Source organism: Musa acuminata, chromosome BXJ2-7, assembly GCF_036884655.1.
Source record: "Musa acuminata AAA Group cultivar baxijiao chromosome BXJ2-7, Cavendish_Baxijiao_AAA, whole genome shotgun sequence".
NCBI classification, from domain to species: Eukaryota; Viridiplantae; Streptophyta; class Magnoliopsida; order Zingiberales; family Musaceae; genus Musa; species Musa acuminata.
In genome coordinates, this window is record NC_088344.1 from 4,415,102 (window position 1) to 4,431,844 (window position 16,743).

The 16,743-nt window shown below is 39.2% G+C and overlaps 3 protein-coding genes across 4 annotated transcripts; all 3 read right to left on the reverse strand.

Moving 5' to 3' along the window:
• Positions 1 to 45: 45 nt before the first annotated feature.
• LOC135616752 (protein DETOXIFICATION 46, chloroplastic-like) lies at positions 46 to 4,228 on the reverse strand. The gene is made up of 5 exons (XM_065116300.1): positions 3,902 to 4,228; positions 3,721 to 3,809; positions 3,561 to 3,655; positions 523 to 587; positions 46 to 310 (listed from the first exon to the last, which is right to left on the reverse strand). Exons 1-4 carry the CDS (start codon positions 3,922 to 3,924, stop codon positions 567 to 569), a joined length of 228 nt encoding a protein of 75 aa, XP_064972372.1. The 5' UTR covers positions 3,925 to 4,228; the 3' UTR covers positions 46 to 310; positions 523 to 566.
• A 445-nt stretch (positions 4,229 to 4,673) lies between these two features.
• LOC103990522 (subtilisin-like protease SBT3.6) lies at positions 4,674 to 10,290 on the reverse strand. 2 transcript variants are annotated; one of them, XM_018829332.2, is made up of 11 exons: positions 9,701 to 10,290; positions 9,529 to 9,620; positions 9,360 to 9,457; positions 9,149 to 9,291; positions 8,934 to 9,045; positions 6,522 to 7,078; positions 6,155 to 6,252; positions 5,838 to 6,077; positions 5,646 to 5,760; positions 5,350 to 5,551; positions 4,674 to 5,275 (listed from the first exon to the last, which is right to left on the reverse strand). In XM_018829332.2, exons 1-11 carry the CDS (start codon positions 9,779 to 9,781, stop codon positions 4,704 to 4,706), a joined length of 2,310 nt encoding a protein of 769 aa, XP_018684877.2. In that variant the 5' UTR covers positions 9,782 to 10,290; the 3' UTR covers positions 4,674 to 4,703. The 2 variants fall into 2 exon arrangements, with proteins under 2 accessions (XP_018684877.2, XP_009407970.2); XM_009409695.3 differs by having other exon boundaries at positions 6,522 to 7,065; positions 9,136 to 9,291; positions 9,701 to 10,288.
• An 803-nt stretch (positions 10,291 to 11,093) lies between these two features.
• LOC135616753 (uncharacterized) lies at positions 11,094 to 16,328 on the reverse strand. The gene is made up of 5 exons (XM_065116302.1): positions 16,054 to 16,328; positions 14,208 to 14,377; positions 13,247 to 13,307; positions 11,607 to 11,677; positions 11,094 to 11,523 (listed from the first exon to the last, which is right to left on the reverse strand). The coding sequence occupies exons 1-5, from the start codon at positions 16,289 to 16,291 to the stop codon at positions 11,404 to 11,406; spliced, it is 660 nt and encodes a 219-aa protein (XP_064972374.1). The 5' UTR covers positions 16,292 to 16,328; the 3' UTR covers positions 11,094 to 11,403.
• Positions 16,329 to 16,743: the final 415 nt, after the last annotated feature.

Consider the following 16,743-nt stretch of genomic DNA (forward strand, 5'->3'; position numbering starts at 1 on the left):
AACTGACGCTATTCCTGCTTTGTCTTTTGTCAACGAGAATGGCCATCAAGCAATAGTTACACAGCTTCAGTCCCTATCAACACCGCGAGCATTAAACAACAAAGTCTGTGTTTAACCATTAAACTGCCCGACATGCCTTTGTGTTCCTTCCAATAATTGGAAGGGTAATTCTACTACTAAAATGTTAATTGCTCAGGTATTTGAGGGCACTTCATTATATTGATTTCAGTCAGCATGTCAATGTAGGGTTGTCCTTTGCATGAGCGCCAATGTTTCTAGGTTCTTTTAGATTGAATGAATTCAGCAACACCTGCAAATCCATGATGCACCGAACACATTCAGCAGCATTTCATTCAGCAGGTCAATGTAGTACGATCATTATTTTTCCATGATGAACCGTATAAATCGTTAACCGTATAAATCGTTACCGTATGAACACATTCAGCAGCATTTCATAAGCAATAAAGTTGTTATGGTGTTCAGGAGCTTGAAGGATAGAATAATGCATATTGCAACCAGCACCTGATGATACTTGGTGGAGGACGTAAAAAAGATTTGTTGTCCAACTATCTCAGTCCATATGTTCTCTGAAAAGCCAAAAAAAAAGAAACTTTATTTAGGACACAACAGTTTCAACAAAAAATATATATATTTGAATGGGAGATGTCTTATACTTGCAAGTCTTCTATATCTAATGCTCCGATGCTTTCATTGGGTCATAATACTTTCATCAGTCTCTCATTGAAAGATATATTCTAACACTCCATAGGCAGTTAAAGTCAAGCACATCTTAATGCCCTCAAGTATGACAATTGAAGTAAACCTCAATGATTTATTGACTTTGCATGCTTCATTTTTTTTTACACGAGATTGTTTAAGTGAACATATTCTAATGATCTCGTGTGTCTCTCTATCGCATGTGCCCTATGCAAAATAACCATAGAGATATTATATAACCATTTTTTGATATTCTGATATAGGTAGTTATTATCCTTGAGTTTGACATTATCCCAAGTACAATATATAATAAATGATATCACTTGATTTGACCATCGATAAAAATTCAATATATAGAATCTAATGAAATCATGAGCGATCAACCAAGGTCTGTGCAATCGAATCGATCATATAAGTCTAATCAATATACTCCTTACATGCTTCTATGTCTGATTTTTTTTTACACGAGATTGTTTAAGTTAACATACTCTAATGACCTCGTGTGTCTCTCTATCCCATGTGCCCTATGCAAAATAACCATAGAGATATTATATAATCATTTTTTGATATTCTGATATAGGTGGTTCTTATCCTTAAGCATATCTATTAGCATAGCAATAAAAAATATATATTTTTCAATCGATCAAACACTCTGAACTCTCCGAACTGAGCACACTTTCTTGATCTCTTCGTTAAACATTAAATGATGTTACTATCATATATTTTTTTTATTTTTGATCTCACAAGATAAATTTTTTTCATAATTATTCAACCTAGGAGTCCACTACTCCTCGGTGAAAAACAAAATAGTGGTCAGCCATGTCAACATTCTGAAAGGGTGACAATCAAATTGGAACACGTGCGGTGGACAAAAACAACGACCCTAATAACGGTCTAAACTCTATTGTGCCTTCCACACGTCCACTATCTCTACTACTCATCAATTAAACGAAGGGCGCACAACCTTTTTTTCACGTTATCTTATTTTCCTGATATATATATATATATATATATATATATATATAAACCATTAGAAGAACTAATCAATCAAAACTCCAAGTGACTAATTATATATTATCTTATATAATTAGTTATCTTTAATATCTTTGTCCATATCCTTTAAGAATTTATATTGATATTTCTATAGTTACAAAAGTAAAATATTTAGGTCCATTTATATTAAACGTCGTCAATTTTATTAACGAAAATATGAAGATGAAAAGTTAAAAAATAATTTTAAAGTTTCAATTTATGGTGATAAATGTCAATAGTGACGAACAATATTGATGGTAGTAGATAACAATGTTGTTGGGAGCTACGGGTGATTGTTATGGATGAGGAGAGCAACAACAAAAGATAAGGCCACTTTGTATTTGCTATAGTTAGAAAGTGACTAATTACATATTATCTTATATAATTAGCTAACTTTAATATCTTGGTCTATATACTTTAAGAAGTTATATTGATATTTCTATAATTATAAAAGTAAAACATTTAAGTCCATTTACTCTAAACGCCATCGATTTTATTAACGAAAATATGAAGATGAAAAGTAAAAAAAATAATTTTAAAGTTTCAATTTATGATGGTAAAGGTCAATAGCGACGAACAATATTGATGGTAGCAGATAACAATGTTGTTGGGAGTTGCGGGTGACTGTTATGGATGAGGAAAGCAACAACAAAAGATAAGGGCCACTTTGTATTTGCATCGATGCTGATGTAATTGTCCCTTTCGTCGCTCCACAAAGCGTCAACTTTAACGCAAATGCAGAGAAGTTCTCACCTCTTATTGTTGCTCTCCTCATCCATAACAGTCACTTGCGACCCTAACGATGCTATTGTCTACAAGTGATTTAAAAAGCGTTAGGCGCCAAGATCCAAAAATACCCGAGGCGCTTGGTGCTCGCCCGAGTGAAACGAGACATTAAAATATAAAAATATATAATATGATATTAAATTAAGAAAATCTTGTAAAATCATAATATCATATTAAAAAATCTCAAATTTTAAAATAATAATAATAATAATAATAGTTTTAAATAAATAAAAATTAATAGTATTAAAATCAAAATAATATATTATTAATTTAATAAATAAAAATATTATTACTAGTATAAATTTAATATATTGTTAACAGTATATTATCGAAGTGAGAAGAGTGTGAGTAAGAGGAAGATCGAGACTGCTAACTGAGAGCAACGACAACGGGAGTGGGAGCGGGAGCGACGATAGTGGCAACGGCGAGCGACGACAGTGGCAATGGGAGCAATGAGCGGCAATAGTGGCAACGATAGCAGTGGCAAGTAGGGTTAGGTTTAGGAAGTCGCAAGAGGAAGACTGATATCGATGATTTAGTTAGTTTGATTAAACCAACTAAAGCACCAAAGATCAAACCAAACCTAAAACATTGGTTCGATCGCTTGGTTTAACCAGGGCGCTCGCTCGAAGCGCCCGACGCTTGGGCTCTAGCGAGCAACCAGGTGATGCCTCTTTGAAGCGCATTGCCTGGAAATGAAGCGAGGCGCTTGAGCCTCACCTCGCCTCACCTGAACGCCTAGGTGAGCACCCGAGCGCTTATTGAAATCATTACTGTCTACCACCATCGACATCATCCGTCATTATCAAAAACGTTAAAATTATCTTTTTATAATTTATCTTTATGTTTCTGTTTGCAAAACCGATAACATTAGAGTAAATGGACTTAGATGAATGTTAATTTAATTTTTTTTAGCATAAACATCGAGATACTACTGATAATTAACTATGAGATAATCTATGCTTACCTCAACAAAGCTACGGCTTAAACAAAATTAATCCATCTACACAGACTTAGAGTCTTACCAAGTGGCGATCATGTCCGAGGTGAAGTCGTGCAGCGGCGATCGACAGAAACATGAAGATGTGGCACAGGTAATCGCAAGGAACATTTCCCGGCCCTAATCATAAGCGAATTCCAGGGTCAAGAATCGCATCCAAGAAAACCTCAAGAGACGGAAATCACCTATGGCGGCGAGGTCCCAGCATCTTCCCAGGCCCATAACCATCGCATCGATGAGGCTCAACACAATCGCAGAACAATCGTTCCCGGCCCTAATCACCAACAAACCCATTACACGATCGAGAACCAGAGAAGGAAAGTCATCCAAAAAACGCTCAAGAAACATTAGAGACGCGGTGGTTACCCAGGTTGGAGAACCGGTCTCATCGTCGAGCCGTGGATGCAGAGCCTCCGTCCCGGACTGGCAAACAAAACGATCTCCTTCACCTGCTTCCAAGTGTTCGGATCTCCCGAATCGTAGGCCTCCAGGTCAAGAACCGAGACCTATGAAGCATCGCCATCTTCGGTGCGGTCGGGATCGATCGGAGACAAGATGAGCCGCAAGCTTGAGATCGCTTCTTGGGCGGCGGCAACCCGCTGACGAAGAAGGCGGACGTCGGTTCGTATTCGAACCATCAAGGTGGTGGGAAGGGCGAGAGGAGAGGCAAGGAGAGAACATGGCGGCGACGAGGGGGATTAGGGCGAGTTGGGAGGGCGGAGGGAAGCGCGGGTGTGTGCTTATTCAAAGCGCGGATATTTTGCAGATATATCCCTTTGAAATTACTTCTTTTTATATTGATCCCCATTTGTAGCCTTTATAGTCTAACAACTATTTCGAGACTTTAATAGGTATTAAAATCCTTCAAAAATTGACAAATGACTATCATAACAATAAATATTATCACAAATATTTAGCTATATTATATTTTAATTATTTTTAAATTTTATATTTTTTTAGTTGGGTGTAAATTTGATTATTGACACTTCTATTCATATATATATATATATATATATATATATATATATATATATATATATATATATATATATATGAAATATCATTTGATCATTTGTCTGATTTCTTTAGAATGAGATTTTGAAGTCACAATCTACTCCCTGCTCTATTTCAAAGACACTTATGAACAAGGAGAAAGAAGACAATCCTATTAAGTGTAAATATCGAACTCATCGATGACAATGCGAATTGCCAGTGGAATTCTAACCAAATGGTGGACTCCATCTTTCCATGTCAAACTCCCAAACAAGTATCCACTTTGCACCTTCAGCCGCGACCCAAATGTCACCTTGAACTTGAGCTTCTGCACAGTCGAGTTGAACGCTAAGATTGAGGGTCTGACACGAACGCTTACCCCTCTAGGTGCTTCCACATGAGCAGTGTAGGTAGATGTCGCTGGACCGACATTTGTGACTGTTCTTGTGACTGTAAAGCTCTCTTTCAGCTCAGGGATGGTTATGGAAGGGAGGTTTAGGTCCTTCTGTGATTGGTATATGTCATGGCAGATGGTGGGATGTTGTGTCAATGAACTCACGGCTGAGTTGTTGTAGCCCACGGAACACAGGAAATGCACATAAGCAGACACTCTCATGTCATATACCAAGCCAGGATCGATGGCCTTGTTCGGATCCACATGTCCACCTCCAAAGTCAAATGGGTTAGCTTGCTTGTGAGGAGCTCCCTCAGCTACTACGCCAAGAGAATACTCGTCGATAGTAGATGCTGTTGAAGCAGAAACAGCTTAGATCGATACTCATGGTAGTAAATACAGTCGAAACAGAGTGGATGTCGCTTGCCTGTTGTGACTATTGCAGATTTTATTGCAGCCGGACTCCAATTAGGATGGATTGATTTGAGAAGAGCAGCAATTGCAGAAATGTGAGGACAGGACATGGAGGTACCTGACTCGATCTTGAAGTTAAGCGGAGGCATATTGCGTGGAGGGGAAGCTGGTGACCAAGATGCTAAGATATTTACACCAGGTGCGGCGATATCTGGCTGAAAAGGAGAGGTGACTAACGCGCTATCAGTTTATCAAGAACAAATAAGAACAACTGAAAGTGTTTGATATTTAGTTGAATTACAGTGGCACCTTCAACACAAACGGCGAAAGTGAACTAGGACCTCGAGATGAGAAGTACGCCACTTCAGGGGCAATCACTGTCCCCAGCACAGTCTTTGTGGTGCTAAACTTCACAATAGGTTTCCTGGGCGATAACAATTTATAGAAATCAATTAAGTTGTGAGTCCATGATGACAAGACAAAATCAATTTTAAGAAGTACCTTGTGCTGCCCAGGTAAGTGAGTATAGATGTTCCAATTTCAAGGTCAACTTGGATGCAGGGGAAATCAAAAGCAAAGGTAATATCCTTAGTCAGGAACTGTGCAAAGATAACGGCAACACCATGAGCTCTTCGTACAGTGTCTGAAGCAACAAGAGGGGATCTTTGGTCCCGAGTTTGGAAACATAGAACAACCTTTCCTCTTGCTAGAGTTGAGTTTAGCGAACCTGCACCGCAACCTCTACAAAGACATCATCTTAGCTAGAAACTTGAGAGTACACAAGGCGGATAATTAAGCACAGGTATTGAAGGTCCTACCGGGCATCAGTACTGTCTGCATTATCTGAAGCAATATCTTCAGCATAAACTATCCCATAGAACTTATCCACATGCTCCCCGAGGTATAATGCTTGACCCTGAATATTTACAATTGGAGACAAGTCAAAGAAAGTTGTTTATAGAATTGCAATTCACAGGTTGAAAGCATGTAAATTCAAAAGCATTTTTGCCACACTGATTAGGAAGTATCCGATCAAAACATAAATGCAGAAAATATCTTGCATGATTAAACAACTCAAAATAGAATTTATGGTTTATGAAAGCTATTAAATGTATCACAAGCTTGCCTTCAAAATAAAAAAAAAGTGAATCGTGAGCTATATATGAGGAGGAGTTTAATGTATACCGCTTTTGTTACGTTGTTCCCAAGGGATATGAATGTCACAAAAGTTCGATCTATTGTGCTTGCTGCAACGGTTATAACCCAAGGAGCTGTATTTATCACAGTCTGTGAGAAAGGACCAGAATTTCCTGCAGAGCAGACAACAGTTATCCCTCTGGCCACAGCATGAAAAGAACCAATGGCCAGAACATCCTCAATGTAGGTAGGAAGTGGGGGTGATTGGCCCAAAGACACTGAAAGCACATCTACCCCATCATGTATTGCATCATCAAAAGCGGCAAGGATGTCCGCAGAGCTGCAACCACCAGTAGCCCAGCACACCTTGTAAATAGCCAACCTAGCCCTTAGAGCACCTCCTCTTGCTATTCCTCGAGCAATTCCCATAAAGCTTGCATTACCTACAAATGCACCAGCAGCAGTAGATGATGTGTGTGTACCATGTCCGACTGCATCACGTGCAGATAGAAACTCCAGTATGTCACTTGTATTCAACTTTCCAAATTCAGCTTCATATCCTTTGATGTACCATCGTGCGCCAATTATTTTCCTGCAGAAAGGCCCTATCGTGAAACTTGAAGTCACCACCTCAATAATCACAAGGTCTAGAACACTGTTGTTTCTATTTACTAGTCAGGAATACAAACTCAATCTTAGGAATTGATGCCATGTGCAAAATGTTGCAAATAACAGAGAGATTGGTATACAATGATTTTGTGAACCCCTTACAAATCCACAGCTATAGCAAAAGATGGGCACAATCATTAGCAAAACTGGGAATGTGACAAGAGGGTTTCTCAGAAGGTAAATATGCATAGTATGTCTAGGCTAGAAGGAGAAAGACCTATCCATGTACATCATAGAAAATTGAGTTCTGGATAGATGGAGAGCATCAAATGATTATATTTAAGTGTGCAGGAGGGATCAGTGCTATTAAAAACATAACCACCTTCATATTTTGGTATTTGATGATAAATCACCTAAGAATCAAGAGTAAAAGATGTAGGCTAAACATCAGCTTAAAAAACAGCAACGATACATTTCCCAAAACTCACGTTGCTTCAGAAAGTTCAACAAGATAATTTTGACAGATTCTGATGTTAAAGGCTACTTAACTCGGTCACAACTAAGAAGCATCTATTTTAACTATCAAGTAAACTATTATTTGATTCATGATATGCAATTTCGAATTGTACCACTCGGTACGGGCGGTACGTACCGATTCGATGGCATACCGATACGTGGACCGCCCACTATCGGACGGAAGAAATATTTAAAACCGCTCGACAACAGTGATACAGTGCTCCAACAGTCAAATTGACCGTTGGAGCCCTTTCTCATAGTATTTAAACTCCTATTTCGCTTCATTACATTTTCACTCTCTTAAACTATCTCAAACTTTTTTTCCTCACATTTGTGCTCTCCTAAACTCTACAAAACAACGATTTATGAATTGAATCAAGACTAATTTAGAAAGATTAAGATGAAGAACTTTCTAATCAAGAGGTATGTTTACATAAGGACAATTCATAATGGATCGAAATACGAACCTTGCATAAGATATTCTTCAAAGCTAAAAAAAAATATGTGATACTATTCTTATCTAATTTACATTGATTTTACTAAATTTATACTATTACTATATTTATTTTTAACTTTAAAACCCTATCCTAACTTTTTTTTTATTTTTAAATATTTTTGGAGGGTTTTACACCTAAATTAGGTATACCATACCGAGCCAACCTCGAAACACTGATACGGTACGATATTACATATCTTGATTTGATTACCATCGGAACCAAGAGAAGGAAAAAAAAAAACAAATACATGCAGGACAACACAAAAGCAATCAAAATTTCTGATGTGGATTTCAGCACTGCACATATTCCCAGCCCTCCACTGTACAATTGAATGTTGTTAATGAAGTCAATCACTGATCCACTTACAAAAGCTCACATTTCGCATCCTCTTTCATGTTTACCTTCTTCCATTACCAAGAAGTTCACCTTTTTTTCTTCATGGCCAAATCGAAATTTGCAACAAAACAGGATTGGTCTGAGACAGTAGTAAATTCATACTTGACCTTCGTTCAACATTCAACAAATATGTGTGTGCAATAAAAGTCTCGACTCAAATGCTGGATGTTTCAAGAATCACAACAACATCATGTTCTGCTCACCCCAGGAAGGCAAAATTATGATGTGTCTTGCCATGCTGATAACTAAACCATTTAGATGAAAGCACTTCTACTTCAGTAAGGCAAAGCACTGTCAGAATTGAAGTTAAAGAAGTTGACATAGGCAATCGACCGCACAAATTTGGGAGCTGTTGCTTCAGCAACAAATTCACAAACAACTTATGTGCATCTCAAGAGTAAGAGTTTTGCCAATCAATTAAGGCAACAAAGGAAACACTGACCTATTGCAGTCGGAAACATGGAACTTCTCTCCTTTTTGGCAGACTCCTCTCCAACGAGATGGAATCTCTCCCATGTCACGATCGCTGAAGCTTTCGGACTCGGGCCATATTCCTTCCATCAAGAAACACAAACTTCTAAGAACAAATGAACTCAATGTCGGCTACCAGTGATCAGAAGGAGGAGTAAACTAGTAAAGAGTACCAGTATCTAGTACCCCAATGATCGACCCATCACCGGACCGACTCATCTCAAGAAGCCCACCCGAAGGGTTTGACTTCAGATGAAGGAAATCCCAACTCCTCGTCGTGTGCAGATCAAGAATCCGGTTCGGAACGACATGAGCAACTCCCGCCAAATCTATGACAATGCTCAGTAACAATTAACGCCCGGGACCCAAAACGACCAGCAAACGTTCACAAACTTACCGGCAACACGAGCTGCCTCAGATTCTGTCAGAACCGCGGCAAACCCCGAGAATCCGTGCTTGTAGCTATAAAGAATCGAGGAAGTGGCCGCTTGCTTGCTGCGAACAAAAAGTCTGAATCACACGAGTAGTTTCGGTAGGAACGAAGAGGGCCAGGAGCAGAGTCGAACCTTCCAAGCACGGTGGACAGCGTTGCATGATGCAGCTCCGTAGCTGCCGCTGGTTCGTCCTGCGCCCTCTCTCCCATGTAAACGATGTAGACCTACAGGGGGACATCAATACGCAGTACAGCAGGGAGCAGACACAGTGAAACAAGAGATGAAGTAGAGGAGGAGAGCGTACATTGCTTGCTGAAAATAGACCGAGGAGCAGGAGATGCAGTAGCAGAAGGAAAGGAAGCGTGAAGTGTGAAGAAGCAGCCATGGTTTCGGGAGAAAACGAGGAACAAGTTCATATATAGAGGAGTCGATTGTACTGGCGCAGTGGTCGTGCAATCATGGAGTGAAAGAGGGAGCTTTAACGTGTGGTGACTGCGATCTGTAATTTCTCGCTCCGTTCGGGCCTGTGTCGGTGGATCCACGTTGGACTCCGAGTTCATGCTTGGGGGAAAGCGCCGCTGCTGTTCGCCTCGCTTGGGGTTGAAGTCACTCCTCCATGATTGGTGCTTGGGAGTATGGCTTTTTGAGTGTGTCAGGCAAATGGGAGTGGAAGACGATGTGGGTTGACTCGCCCAGTGGATTCTTTTCTGGGTGGTTTGGTGACGAGCACGGATATAGAGAGAGAGAGGAAGGCGACAGCAGTGGGAGAAACGCGTGTAGAATTGAGAAAGATAGAACAGGGTGATTACAACAGCAACGTCCACCATCAGTGGGGAGAGAGAGACAGAGAGGGCCGGAGCTTATCCATCCCTTTCGCGGCCACTGTTTCTCTGGGTGGACGAGACATGGCCTGCCTGCCTGCCATGCCATCTGAATCCATTCCTCGGAACCAGAGCCATTCGCGTTCTTTTATCGAGTGTTCTTCCCCTCGGTGATTCGAGGGATGTGGAAGTCGAAAGAGACATGTCTCTGGTACAGAAAGCGTGACGGGCAGCGTTGGATTTGACCGACCATCCATTTCGATGGAAGATCTTGACCAGCAGTTTGGTAGTGACATTTCACTGGTGCAAGAGAAATGACATAAAGGGCAGCGGTAGGTCTGCCTTCATCTGTCACCTAGCAAGCGTGTTTTCGTCGGTATGCGTCTGCGACCGCTGTCTTCTCCGATTGAGATTAAGCAGCCTAATTCATGACTGTATCCTTCATGCGCGGTGAGGCCCGTGGTAAGGTTTAGGATTCTCTTCCAAGAAGAAAACAGTGTGAGTCAACCTCGACATGGTCCAAAGGTTGTCGAGGTAGGTAATGACAACGGACAATCTTTTATTGTGTTTGAGATCGAGCAAAAAAGAACAGAAAGGAATCTGTCGAGACCCATAAAGAAGTAGCCTCCACCTGCAATATATTGGCTTGTTGAGACACCGATGGGTCCTCATGTCGTTTGATCTTTCAGGAATTCCAAGGACAAGACTACAGAATGGAGGACAGCCAGTTGGGTCCTGCATCAGTCTCTGTTCTTTCAGGAACTCAAATATTTGTTTTTATTAGTCTTTTTCCATAATTTTATTTTCTATGCAGAACCTCTGAAGAATGTTCATAACAGATTTACATGAAATCAGTTGACATGGTCACATTGAGTGTGGTCAAACACAAACAAACACCAATTTTATTGGCAGATGACATGACTAAATGTACAACCAGAGGAATTACATTAAGCCAACAAAAGAAAATGCCACAATATTTCAAAGAAATTTAAAAGAAAGGAATGTTGCTACAAAGCCAACATGCAGCATCCAAGCACATAGATTCTTACAACAGATTTATTCTCATAACAAGTGATGGCATTCAAACTTATACAGCACAGAAAGGAAAGAAACATGGGAGATCCGAACCCACTGTCTTTGCTTGCTACCGCTCCGTTGAGCTCAACTGTTGGTTAGGGTAAAGGTTTTACTTGGGTGGCCTTCGATAAGGATACAATATGTCCTCGATGTTTTCTTTGATGTAATTGCCCACTTTGTTCAGGTTTCTGGCCACCCCTGATGCCACCACTCCAGCATTCTTTCTAAACCTGCATACAGACAAGCCTTCAGTATTCTTCACACTGAGTTGGACGGGGAATCTGTAGAAATAGAATTAAAACTAATTGCTTTCCTGCTGAAGAATTCGTCCCCTGAAGATTGAGCTGGTCGGTGTGGATGTGGTTGAGAACGAAGCGTAGCATCTACATCGACAACACCCGATCAGATTGCCAAATTGCAGAGACAATGGAAATACAGGAGAAACAGACACACCAAAAGAGAATAGCAGGCAACGGTGGACAACCCATATCACGGCAAGGAGATCACAAAAGGTACAAAACACAAAAAGAAGAAGCCCTAAGGTCCAAACTATTTGTATTAGGTATGTAGGTCTTTTTTTTCTTGCCACTGAGCTATATCAATAAAAGGCGCAAGAAGTATCTGCAAAAAAAGAATATGAATCTTCACTTTGTTTAAATTTCATGCAAATTGACAAACTTTAGTTTGGCTAACTGACAACAATAGAAGATGCAATTAAAAAAAGTTATAGAAATAGTTTCCCACATTTAGATGGCGACAACAGACATTCTTGATACATCTTTGCTAAAAACCTTGTATCCACTATAACCAGCAGAGTCCACTGGAAACATTATAGCCAAGGAGCAACTTGCAAAGATGCATGTCTTTGCATGGTTCACATCCTCTAATTATTATCAAAGCCTTTGAATCATGAGAGTACCTTTAGCTCTCCATCAGATTGTTGTTATAGTCACAAAGGCTAGAAACAACTCTTGCTGCTCACAGCATGTACAAGATTTTCGAAAAATTGATTAGGTACAGCATATGGACTTCTTAATCTAGCTCCAGATTTGCACTCTGAGCTATCACAATTTTGATATGCAGTAAACATTGGGTTCCATCTGGGTCACAAAAAATCCTGAAAACCTCTGGGTTTTGGCTTTAGCTATTGCGAGGCCAGTATTAGAAGAACACCTTATGGTTATGACTTCTTTATACTGATTAATCCCCTACATCTTGCCCAAACAGCTTCTCAAAATTTTCAATGATCTACAAATGCAAATAATCTATAGTAAACAACTTTAAGAATACACAGCGAGAAGCCTCTTTAAGCATAAGCATATTATAATTTGACCAATGATAACAAATTTCAGATTTGTAACAACTTACTAAGTTTGATGTATTACCATTAATGCTTGTACCAAACAGAACTCTAATAAACAACTTTTGCCCTGGTTCAGCTTTTCTACTTCTTGGCTCACTTTCCAAGCTTAGTCTAAAACAATAGTAATAACATTACGAATTTGATTTCTTCAGGCCCACTCAGTGTTCTAAGGGATTTACTGGTCCAAATTCCAATTTAGGATCTACAAGAATAAGAATAAAATGCTTTGATGATCTCAGCCATTATTCTGGTATAAATATTCAGAAAATTGACAGTACAAATTGCACTTTTCCCATCTCCTTGCTTTTTTGAAGAAAAAAATGCTCACAAAAGATACAGTCTGCTACTTTCCTCATCATGAACTAGCAAAAAGATTCATGTTGTTCATAAGACTGGTCTTTCCACATTGAGAGCTCGAGGCTCAAGGAACGTCAAGTCGCATGTTTCGAGCCTAACCCCTTAACCAAGAATATAATCATATCAAGAAATCTGCACTATTATCCAGTGTAACAGAAAAAACATAATTCAACATCCATTTACATCCTATATGAATTAGAACTTCCCAAAAAACATTTTGCAGTTCAAATACCTTCCTTGTGAACATTTGCAGGAACATGACCAGCAGTTGAAGCTCTCCTGTCCACCAATAGCTACAATAAATTTCTACAGATGTTAGAAAACTGACAGTGAAAAGGTTGAGTTCCGAAAAAACATAATCTTTTTGCAAGTAAAAGATACAAGAGTTAACTCTTCAAAGTGCACTCTTGGCTATTCCATTTGTTGTCAATATCTATAAATTGCAGCACTCTGGAGTCTGGACCACAGTGAAGTTCTTGAGTTTTTATAAAAGGTAAAGCAAAAAATAACAAGATGAATTCATGCAACATGTCTGCACTAGAAATTTCTTTGACACAGATAAGTCTCCAGGTAACCATAATTATTTAGACTTATTTCCATGTTTTTGATTGTGAGTTCAATGACATCTTTTATGCTATTTGCAAGCAATATTAATTATGAGAGACATATCAGAGGTCAATATGAACCTAGGGTTGAGATCGACTAGTTCTATATGGACAAATATCTTGTGATGGAATTATGGACAAGTTTGTCTTTGCTTGATTTATAAGACCTTGGTACAGCTTGCCCAAGTTAACCTTCCACTGCCATACATATATATCTTCATAAATAAGATTGCTGACTATGGGATATTATCATTCACGGATGCTTTGTCCAGGTATAACCAGGTTAAACTTTCCAACACTGAGAGAAACCATCATTTAAATAACCATGGGGAGCCCATGGGAAACCATGTTACAAGCTTAGCAGTAATTGCCAGAGCAAACAAGAACTGTAATAGAAGTTGTCTTTGTGTATGGCTAACTACAGCAGTAGGTGCATCTGGATAATATACCAGTGGTTTTTAATGCATGCATCAACTCTCTGCTCCAGAAAGCACATAGAGACACATACAATAATGATTAAAAGATGCATACTTCTGATAAATCTAAAAAGGGAAATGCAGTTAAGAAAGTCATAGAAGCAAGAAATACCTCTATGCCTGCACAAAACGGCAACTCTGCTTGGTTCTCTGGCTTTCCAACAGGGTCATCTCTCTTATCAAGAAAAACTGAATAACCAACACAGGCATACTTGAAATCTGACAGGTTATGACCATCTTTTGTAGTTTCCATTTCAGATTCTCCAATGATGTAGCTTGGTACTGGTGACAAGAGTTCATATTTATTCGTCAATGAAAATAGAATGAATCTCATGTAGCCAATTTTTCAGATAAAAAACAATATGATAATATGTCAGTATCCAATGAGTCATTTCAGACCAAATAACTCCTTAAGTTATGGTGGACTGGAAAAAGAACAAGATTAAAAAAAATACAAACAAAATCAGATAGAAATGTGCTAATAGGTCAATCATAGATAAAAACCACGGAAAAGTCCTCTAGTTATCAGAGATTTAAGAAGCCTAAAAAGCAACCCACTTTTCAGCTAATGTACACTTAATACTTCTGTGTTTTTAACTCATACCTAACTCCATGGCACTTAATATCATGGTTTATATTCATGACTAACTCCATGGAATTAATCAATGGAAACTTCTCTGAGGAAAGAGGACCTATATGATGGACTGAAATTGATAAGGAAAAAAAGTACATTCTGTTATTGAGGTTTTATGGTCTTGGTTAAGACTGCAATCAAATTGACATAATTTTCAATGCTATTTATGGCCTGAAGAAGAATCTAACATGTGAAGGTTGAAATAACAATTAATAACTGATAATACACTATAGATATATGACAAACTGGTTTAGCTATCTTATAATAAAAGGATTAGTTAATGTGACTCCAAAATAGGAGGAAGCCATTCTATAGCCGCTAAAGAATATCTAACCCGAAAATTGAGGAACTGACCAAATCAATTTCTTTTGTTATCCAATTGGAAGCACAAGAAAGAATGCTGTGATTCCACGGCACCAAGAGCATTGACCTCAGACAGTGCTTGAAAGCTCTACACTGTCATAATATATTTGATTAAGGGCACTAATGAAACTGGTACTGAATCTAACACCTACCAATTTAAAAGTTCCAATCCAGCTTTTAACAAGACTGCATTCTTATGTTAATAAGGAACTTCACCATTAAGGTGACAACATGTAGATTGGATTGTCAATTTTGTACAACTCTATTCTAACAACACATTTCATTGACAATAACGAAGAAAAAAAACCGTAGGTGAGCTGGAGGTTCTTAAGACACATGGACCAGGCAAGAATAAGAGAGTACCATCTATTTTCAGTCGGGTATCCTCCCTATAATTCTATTTCCCTTTCCTAACATCACTATCATACATGGTGTAGCAATTTGCTTGACTAAACGAACCGTTTTCTTATAAACCAGGCATCAAATATGGAAAACTTGCAATATTTTACATGTTTTAAGCTGGCAATAGCAGGAGTGGCATAAAGCATCATGCAAGGGACTCAAATAACTTATTTTGTTTCATATTTTTAAATGCTAAATCTTGGATTTATATTTTATTTGCTGTTGATTCTTTTGGTTGTTCTTTTTGGGACCTACGATGATATCCTATACTTCTTTCCCAAGAACTGATAACAGACTTTCCTTTCCATCATAGTGGAGGTCACCAATCCATTAGCAGAAGTATTTGAATGAGTTGACAAACAATTCAACATGTTGCAAAAATCAACAATACACCCACAGTATTGAAGTTCAATAACCCTGATTCATGAACACATGCATGACATTCTATCATCCAAAAAACCTAAAGTTCAATAACCCTAAAGTTCATCTTTGCCATGGAAATTCAGGTTATAATCTGCATATACTAGAAACCGTTAAGGCAGGAAGAAAGAAAATGGACCTTGGGGGAGAGTCCGGCTGATTCCGACGCACATGGGGTTACTGGAGTCAGATCTGAGCCGCGAAGAATAGTAGAGGCATCCCTTGCACGACTTCCCTTTGTAGGTCGAGGGCTTCGGGTTGCGCCGCAGATCGCCGTCACCTCCACCGCTCCGATCCCCGTGGCAGGCCCCGTCGGGTGACTCCGCCGCCATTCCCTCGCCTCGCCCGACGCCACCACCGATGGATCCTCCAGACATAGTAGACCACGATGCTTCCGTGTCGGCGACGGTCTGGACCGGTGCCCAATTTTGGTTTCCGACAGGAAAGCGTGAAACGAAATGTGGCGTTTCACGGTTCGTTTCACGGTTTGGTCTATCTCGGTTCGCTAACGAGCGGAGCCTCGTGAACCCAACGTGACTCGTCCATGGTCTCACGTACTTAATGTGGTCTTTCATGTCATAGCCACATCTTTATCTTAATTTACTACAAAAAATAATAAACAATATTTTGAATTGTTCTTAATTTAATTAGGAACAATGTCTAATTTATCTTAAATTAGTAGGATTTTTATGTGTTTGACCAATTCAAAGCAATTGATGTGTTTGACTTCGTCTTGAGGCTCCTCTATAATCGTAACGGGAGTCCGAAGTTGTAGAACGACCGAGGATGCGTCGTTTGAGTAGTTCCCATGCGTGCGTGCGTGCGTCCG